Source organism: Humulus lupulus, chromosome 3, assembly GCF_963169125.1.
Source record: "Humulus lupulus chromosome 3, drHumLupu1.1, whole genome shotgun sequence".
NCBI classification, from domain to species: domain Eukaryota; kingdom Viridiplantae; phylum Streptophyta; class Magnoliopsida; order Rosales; family Cannabaceae; genus Humulus; species Humulus lupulus.
Window position 1 is genome coordinate 213,607,332 of NC_084795.1, and position 9,811 is coordinate 213,617,142.

The following is a 9,811-nucleotide window of genomic DNA, read 5'->3' on the forward strand; positions in this document are numbered from 1 at the left end:
TTATGGGCTCTGAGTTTTTAATTTCATTGGCTACTGTCAATGCAAATGTAATCAAATAAGCAAAACCAAGTCGTTCAGGAGCTTTGACTTATATTATAGTTTCATCCCTTGCTAGTTGATACCCTTCTAAACCTCTTTGGGTTTCGTCAACTTTTGTATAAGTTGTTGGTAGTTGAACTTGTAACAAATCTTCTTTGTTTTGATCCACCTCTAACTCAACCCATTTGTTCTTAGCATCACTACTAGTTTTTGTAGTTTGTGTGATCTTCATGGCCATCTCATCCTCATAAAACACCACGTCTTTACTGATAATGCACCTATTAAAACCCGGTTCCAAATAACTTGTAGCCTTTGACTCCCTTTTGATACCCAAGAACATACATTTGAATGCTCTAGGTTGAAGTTTATCTTTCTTTATATGTGCATATGCTATGCAACCAAACACCTTGACATTGTCAAAGCTTAAAGCTTGATATGTCCACTTCTTTTGAGATGTTAAGAAATTCAATGCAGTTGAATGACATCTATTGATCAAGTAGCAAGTTGTTGAGACTACTTCACCCCATAATTTCCTCTCCAAACGAACTCTTTTAAGCATGACTCTCACCCTTTCTAAGATTGTTCTATTTATAATTTCTGCTTAACTATTCTATTGTGATTTATTAAAAACTGAATAGTACCTTGCAATCCCTTCTTTTTTGTAGTATTCATTGAACTCATTTGAATAGAATTCAAGTCCATTATCAGTTTGCAACTTTTTAATCTTCTTTCTAGTTTGATTCTCAATACGTTTCTTCCATGTAACAAATGTACTGAAAGCTTCATCTATGGTTTTCAACAAAAATACCCAAAATTTTCTTGAGTAATTATCAATAATGCTCAAGAAGTAAGGTGCACCACCAAGAGTACATTGATACCTTAGAGGCCCCATAAAGATCTGAGTGAATATACCCAAGCTTCTCTTTAGGTGTGTGAATACCAGTGTTGAATTTTTTTTACAACTCTTGCCATACACGGATTATTCACATAAATCAAACTTTCCTAAAAGTTCTCCCTTCAAAAGGCCTTATCTTTCTAGTTTAGCAAGCCCCCTCTCTCACTTACATGACTGAGTCAAAGATCCCATAACTTTATTGTATTTGTCTCAGCAACACATGAAACATTAGAAACAAAACTAGTCACGATTTCACCAACTAGAAAATAAAGGCCATTTCTAAAAATTCCTTTCATTACAACTAAAGAACCTTTAATCACTTGGAGTGAGTTTTCATCTATTTTTATAGAACAACCATTTGCAGTAAGAGTTCCAATGGACAATAAATTTATTTTTAGCTCAGGAACATACCATACATTTTGGATTGTTCTCTGAACTCCATCATGTAATTTCAGCACTACAAAACCTAAACCTTGAATCGTACAAGACGTGCTATCACCCATCAACATTGTTCTACAGTCTTCTTTTCAAGATTGCAAAACATGTCTTTGTTTGGACACCAAAATAGGCCATGGAAATAGCAACCTAAGTTCAAAATCCACTCTTGACTTGATTCAAAGCTTGAGAGAACTAAAACATTTGATGAGTCATACCCATTTGATTCAATGCTACCCTCCCATTTATCATGGTTCTTTTCTTTGTTCAATTTGGCCTTCAAATAATAACATTTATCCCTGAAATGTCCCTTTTTCTTATAGTAGTACATTGTTTTCTAGTACTTAATTTTGATCTTGACCTCTGACCATGATAGTTGCCTCTGTGATTATTCCCTCTGTAATTACTGTTGTTTGCCCTGTAATTTCCATGCCTTGAATCTTTCTTCTCTGGCCTTCCTCGAGCAAATAGACCCTCACTAGTGCCATATGATCTCACCTCAGCCTTCTTTTGAATTAAGTGCAACCTTCACCTCGGACATAGTCAAAGTATTTCCCATAGAAAATTGTATCTACAAAATGTTTATATGATTTATGCAATGAACTAAGTATTAGAATACCTTGATACTCATCATCAATCTCCACTCCTATGTTGGTCAAATCCAAGATGATCTTGTTGAATTCATCAAGATGTTTTCTGAGTACCTTGGATTCATCCATCTTAAGCATGTACAATTTCTTCTTTAGGTACAACTTGTTTGTCGATAATTTCTTCATGTAAATAGACCCCAACTTGTTCCATAACATTGTCTCCTCATATGCCACTTCATCTCCCAAGCTCAAAAAAATTGAAATGTGAGCCTTGGTTTGAATTTCTTGTTGTTTATTCTTATCATCACCAAGCTTCACCAATGAATTGTTATCAATGGCTTCAACTACCCGTTGATGAACAAACATAGCTTTCATTTTGATCCTCCAAAGACCAAAATAATTTTCTCTTGTGAATTTGTCAACCTCAAATTGTGTTGATGCCATTCCTGACATTTCTTGAAATACAAAACACCAGTTCTTGAACCCTCAGAGTGCAACATGTGCTCTAATACCACTTGTTGTAATCAATTTATCAAAAAACAATAACAATAACCAAACAAGAAATCTTTATAATAAATTGCAGAAAGGGCTAACATCAAAAACAACAAAGTAAACTAAAATTTGAACACAAGAGGATACATGGTTCAGCTAAAGATTGAGCCTACATCCATGGCAAAATACAATTGTAAGACTTCACAACAGAGGAGATGAATCTTGGAGAAAATAATAACACTAGTTCTTCTCTTCTAAACTCTCATAAAAACACAACTCAGAGTTAAAAAATGAGTGACTAAACTGAAGTGACCAAGAAATAAAGTAATAGACTATTTATATACTAGAGTCAATAATGGATAACTAAAATAACGGTCACTAATTTCTTTTGAGTCACCAGCCACTTATATCCAACATCTCAAGTGAGTAGATTATATATACACATCACAATATAATTGAAAAAATATTTTTAAAAAATCACAAAAATATAGTAATATATTAAAAATAATAATGATTTTTTAAATTAATGTATCAAATGATATGTTTTATTATGTTAAGTAGGACTCAAATATGCTTGGTTTAAATGATAGATAATGCATCATAATTGTGAATTACACAATTATTAAATATATATATTTTATAAATTTTAATTAGGTATAAATTGAAAATTTAAACATATCGTATTTAATTTTACTTATTGTTTGTTATACATATGTCTTGATCTATCATAAATATGATACAGTAACACAAATTACGTACTATCACTAGTCGAGAAGATTTATTATTAAAATCTGCATATATAAAAAAAATATATACTACTAAAAAAACTTTGTGCAAAAATTACTACTAAGAGCACCCTGAACATCATATTTTCTCGATTCTTTATAATAAATCATTAAAACTACATCAATTATCAACTTTTTTATTTTTTCTCTATATTATTTAAATATATAATATTAATATATACACATATAAAGAAAATTAAAAACTAATTGGAGCAATGAATAATGTCGTGGAGCAGTTACTTCACTGCTGTAAAATATATTTAAAACACATAACTTGATGGAGATATACTTTAACACTTTTGGACACTTCTCTTCTTTATTTTTGAGAAAAAGGAGTTTACATCGTTCTAAGCCTAATTCCCTTAAATAATTTCAATATGTTGATTCATCATAAGTAATGGCGATTAAATTGCTATCTAACTAATGAATATTTAAAGGTGATTAGATTATATTTAATCCATAATCATAAAATACAACGCAATTTGATAAATGAAATTTGAGTGTTGGTCATATATAAGATATAATGAGTCGGGAGAGACTGTGAGCAAACTTCAAAAAATCTACCCGCAAAGTTAGGTCCTCTAGTCTAGCTATCCATATCAAATCCAAATCCAATAAAGAGTAAAAATAAAAGAAGAGAAAAAATTACAAACCCCGCAAAGCAAAAGCAATGGCAAACCTTTAAAAAAAACAAAAGTCAAGGGGTAAATAAGTAATCGAAGCCCTTTATATACCAAAATACTCCGATTCAATAAAGTCCCAAATTCCATCTTAGAGAAAGCTCATTCTTCTCTCTCAATAGAAAACAGAAATAATAATAATATTATTATTAATAATAAAAAATGGTTGGAGAACCATCCCATAATAATCCCAAACCTCTCCAACTTCTACAACTCTTCTCATTCAAAATCTCACCTTCTTCCTCTTCAACCTCAAACTCATCCATTATGAAGCTCAAGACCCTTGTCAATACACTGGTCTTTTGTCACGTGCGACGCTTTCTCCGGACTCTCTCCGCCGCCAAATCAAAAACCATCTCCATTGTCGTCCACACCATAAAAGAAGCCCAAACGATGCAGCTGATTATTCACCCCTTAACGAAGAACAAGAACAAGAAGAAGAAGAGCACCAAAAGCATCTTCTTTGGCTCTTTCAGGCTCCACTACAACTTCTGCTCCTCCAAATACTCCCACGTGCTTCCAGTTCCAGCGCCGGTTTTCGACGGCTTATCTCAAGCGCCGCCGGCGAGTGGCAGCAGCCATTTCTACTACGACTCCACGTGGAATTCAGTCATACCAACTGGGCAGTACTATGCTACTGCTACCGCCGATCAAGAGGTATACGGTCACGAGGGTGATTCTCAGCTCTCTGGGTACTTGCAATGGCTTGAAGAGAGGAAGGTGCATGGTAAGTTATCAGGTGGGTGCGCAGCAGGGGATCATGATTATAATCTGACGGTTGGAGATGCGCCAGCTGTACCAAACGACGACATTGATAAGTTGGCTGACATGTTCATTGCTAATTGTCATGCCAAGTTCATCTTGGAGAAACAAGAGTCAGCTAGGAGATTCAAGGAAATGTTGGAGAGAAGTGCTTAATTAATTTCATTAATTAATAAATTAATTAATGTTAATTAGCGCTCTCTCTCGATCTTAATTAATATTTTACTTTCCCACGTATTGATGATCGTTTTCTTTTTTTGTCTTGGGATGTAAAAAGAAGAAGAATTTAAAGGCATGGTTGACGATGAAGAAGGTGTAGTGAATGAAATGGATCGAGTGAGGGATTTTGTTTTCTTAGTTTAAATCTCTCATCCCTTTTGGTTATTGTGTATTTAATTTTTTTTTAATAATTTTTTTTGGGTCTTTTGAGAAAAATGGTGGGGTTTTGGAGTTTGGTGAGAGTTGTACATGATGATCACGAAGAGGGGTGAGTGATCTGGGTATTTCTGCAATTCTTCTTAAATTAAAATGGTGATGATATTGCATGGTTATGGAGCTTCTTTCTTTATCTTGAATTTTTTTCATCTACTTTTTATTTTATTTTTTGAAATAGTTCTTAATAGCATATATATATATATATATATGTATAAATTAACTTCTATAGATGAGTATCTACATAACACACAATCCGCATGATCTTACTTACTACGTGATTTACCAGCTGGGAAAACCTTTATTACAAAAGTTAATATATCCAAAATATAATTTTCAAACTCATCATTATCTTTAAAATGCAAGAAATTGATGTGTGTGTATGGTATGGATAGGCATGAAAACAAATTTCTATTAAAGAAAGAAAAAATATAGATCATTTTGAGTTTAATGGTGCCAGCAGCTTCAAGGATAATAATTGTGAGGAAAAAAATAAATAACTGATGCACATGCAAATTAACCATATCAATTTTCCATATGCTGCCAAGTAATTTAAAATTCAAGTTTTATTGTTCTATCATATCAAATTTAAAACTTGGGGACAGCTTGTCATTAATTTGGGATGCCGCTCACTTTAGTTGGTATTACTCTTTTTTCATGGTTTGTATCTTTGTTCAGTCAATGTTTTGGATGCTTCTAAACTTCTAAGTCTGTTCTTTTTTATTGTTGATTATATATTTTATTTATTTATTTGTATTGTGTCTTTATTTGATTTACATGTGTTTAAGACACATATGTTATAGTATTTGTCTTGATTCATTGCTAATCTCTTTTTGAACTCAGGATTTCGTTTGTCGAAAGCTAATAACTCATATGATGAAATCATTTGGGTAATTAATTGCCATAATTTTGAGTAGTTGTATATAATTATTAATGATTGTATGGAAACTTGTGGTGAGATTAGTGGGAGAGAGAGAGAGAGAGAGGGATTAATTAGAGCGTGAGTGGACTTGGTCAACACCTCATGACTTGCCAACCCAATCCCCAAAGTTGTCTAAATTATGAGCCGAGTGTCCTAGACATAAGCCGTACAGTATGGATCCCAACTTTAGGTTTTACCTTGATTTGAGAGATGTGCTATAAATTTTTGTAAAATAAGAAAATCAATATTAATATTAGAGATGTCACTTAAAACCACAACACTCGATGCATATAGAAAGCCTATCAAAATTCATTTATAAATAATATAATTGTAAACTTACCAAAATAACATATAATTTTTAGTATTAGTTAAGTTTGTTTCCATAAAAAGTTTGTTTCCATATTCTCTCCCATTTTTTCTCTACACACATCGTTTTAAATAAACCCCTCATAATTTTTTTTTAAAAATTCCACGCACTTCTGAAGAAAATTAAGTACAATTTCCCCCATTAGTAAATGATTTTTTTTTTATCTTTTTACACCACTATAATTAATTATTTGAAAAATTAAAATTATCTTAGACACAATTAATTAAAAACTAATAATAGTTTTAAGAATAAAAAACCTAATCACAATTTACAATTTTATTTTGTAACTCAAAATTAAAACAAAGTATAAACATGCAGAAGTTGAATTTAAAAAATTATCTTATTGAAATCAAAATTATTAATAAAATTATAATATTCAATTTTCATGCTTCTAAAAATTAAAGTATCTAATTTTTATTAATATATAAGTAATACATTCAATATTTTGGAGGTGTACTAAAAAATAAATTTGTATTATTTTTTAATATTTGATGAAAATGTTTAGGTGAATTTATCAAAATAGTATATTTGACAATAAATAATTAATTAAAAAAAGAGTGAGAATTAAAAGAAAAAAGAAATATCGCACCCAAAAAAAATCACTAACCGATAGTTTACGCACCAATTCCAATAGGTATGAGTTATACATTAATTAATAATTTTGTGTAAGAAAGTTAAATAAAACAATAAATTAATTAAGAATTTAATAATAAAAAAATCAATCATTTATTGAACATCCACGAATCTTGCCTTTCAAAACATAAAATAATATAATTAATGATGCTAATTTGTTACAGAGAAATATTGGATTGTTATAGATACATTGTTGATAATTTATAATTGAGCTTATAGCTATATGTGAAACGATTATATTTATTCAATACAGAGCCAGACTCAATATATAAGAGAGCCAATTATTTATTTTTTTTATTTTAGAAAAGTTAATACATATAATTTTTTTCTTCAAAATATTCTCTATATTATTATTAAAAAAAGTTAGGGTTGGCCACTCCTAGTCCCCTAAAGTAGCTCTTCCAGTACTGTACTTATTATTGAGATTTATAAAGTTTTGATTACGGTGTACTTAATTAAATTTTTCATTACAAATTCGTCTCACCAAAACAATCAATGTTCTAGAAATAACTTTGATATATGGGTCTGTCTTTTTGACATGGTGTGTTCGCAGTAGATTATTGTGAGAAGAAGGTTGATGTTCTGTGTTCTTTTTCGATTATGACATCAGGTAGTCGAGCTACGAAGGAGTTGGAAGACCGATATACTCGGATTGATTTGGAGGAAGGGGGAATCTTGTATGATGAGGTAGAGGAAGGGGAGTTGGGGATTGATTTCCATTGGTGCTTGGTGGGCAGATTCATCACCACAAGAGTGGTGGATTTTCACCCTATGCAAGATATGATGGCTTCACTATGGAGGCTGGAAAAGGTATATATGTCAAAGATTTAGAAAACAACCTATACATTTTTCAATCCTATCATGAAGTGGACAAAAAAAGGGTGATTGATGTTGGCCCTTGGACCTTTGATAAGATGCAACTTGTATTTGAATGATTGAAGGAAGGGGACAATCTGAGATTGGTTCCGTTGAATAAACTAGATATTTGGGCTCAAATACATGATGTCAAGCCAGGTTTCATGTCCGAGAGGGTAGTTAAAGATGGTGGAAACACATTGGGTTCTTTTGTGGAGTTAGATCCAAAGAATTTCATCGGGGTATGGTGTGACTATTTAATGGTGTGTTCGCGGTAGATTATTGTGAGAAGAAGATTTCTATTATGTTTTCTTTTTCGATTATGACATCAGGCAGTCGGGCTATGGAGGAGTTGGAAGAACGATATGCAGGGATTGATTTGGAGGAAGGGGGAATCACGTATGATGAGGTAAAGGAGGGGGAGTTGGGGATTGATTTTTGTTGGTGCTTAGTGGGCAGATTCATCACCACTAAAGTGGTGGATTTTCACCCTATGCAACATATGATGGCTTCACTATGGAGGCCGGAAAAGGTATGTATGTCAAAGAATTAGAAAACAACCTATACATTTTTCATTTCTATCATGAAGTGGACATAAGAAGGTGATTGATGGTAGCCCTTGGACCTTTGATAAGATGCAACTTGTATTTGAATGATTGAAGGAAGGGGACAATCTGAGATTAGTTCCGTTGAATAAACTAGATAGTTGGGCTCAAATACATGATGTCAAGCCAGGTTTCATGTCTGAGAGGGTAGTTAAAGATATTGGAAACACATTGGGTTTTTTTGTGGAATCAGATCCAAAGAATTTCATCGGCGTATGGTGTGACTATTTAATGGTGTGTTCGCGGTAGATTATTGTGAGAAGAAGGTTGTTGTTCTGTTTTCTTTTTCGATTATGACATCTGGCAGTCGGGCTACGGAGGAGTTGGAAGAACGATATGTAGGGATTGATTTGGAGGAAGGGGGAATCACGTATGATGAGGTAGAGGAGGGGGAGTTGGGGATTGATTTCCGTTGGTGCTTAGTGGGCATATTCGTCACCCTAGAGTGGTGGATTTTCACCCTATGCAACATATGATGGCTTCACTATGGAGGCCAGAAAAGGTATGTATCTCACAGAATTAGAAAGCAACTGTAACGCCCTACTTCCATAGAGCCATTACTAAGTGAGTTTAAAATGTGCAATTAACTCGCTAATCGAGATTTTAAGTTAAAAGTGTAATTAAACCATAAACAGAGTCTTATACGGTGAAAATAATTCCATTCATTGAAAATCATAAAGCGTTTAACATTTGGGATCCCAAAATATTGTTAAGAAATATTTACAACTCAAAAATGTAAGTAAAGTGGGCTAAATGACAAAATCTAGGTTTAGTACAGTTATCTCCCATAAATACCCATGGCCGTGGCAGCCAGGCAGGCCAAACATGTACGCGCCGCTTCACGCTCTCCGTAATCATGGTTGGTCGACTTTTCCCTTGCCCTTACCTGCACCATAGAGCACCGTGAGCCGAAGCCCAGCAAGAAAACTCACACAAGAAGATAACATATGCATTTCTATCATTCAGCATACAAATAAACCACCAATGGGCTAAACATATACGGCCATGCCGTCCCAGGCACTTTACCAGGCCCTGGGTTCGCGGTCTACACTGTGAGGATATCCCAGGTATCCTATAGGGTCTCGCCCTAGCAACTCGCACTCCACGTGCTAAACGCTGCTCCCGGCCCCTTGCCGTACTCGGCTTCACCGTTCCCGGCCTTCGCCGTTCGCGGTCCTCGGCGTTCCCGACTCTTGTCCTTCGGTCACATATATGCACACATAGCATAATTAAACAAATACTTAAACATGCATAAGCACAATCAATGGGGCTACGCCCTGCAACAAAATCAAAATAGGGTCGTGCCCTGCAACACAAAC

At 33.6% G+C, this 9,811-nt stretch overlaps 1 protein-coding gene across 1 annotated transcript; it reads left to right on the plus strand.

Annotated features, from left to right (window-relative positions):
- The first annotated feature begins 4,000 nt into the window (after positions 1-4,000).
- Positions 4,001-5,229, plus strand: LOC133823404 (uncharacterized). Its single transcript, XM_062256175.1, has one exon. The coding sequence runs from the start codon at positions 4,079-4,081 to the stop codon at positions 4,832-4,834; it is 756 nt and encodes a 251-aa protein (XP_062112159.1). The 5' UTR covers positions 4,001-4,078; the 3' UTR covers positions 4,835-5,229.
- The last annotated feature ends 4,582 nt before the right edge of the window (positions 5,230-9,811 follow it).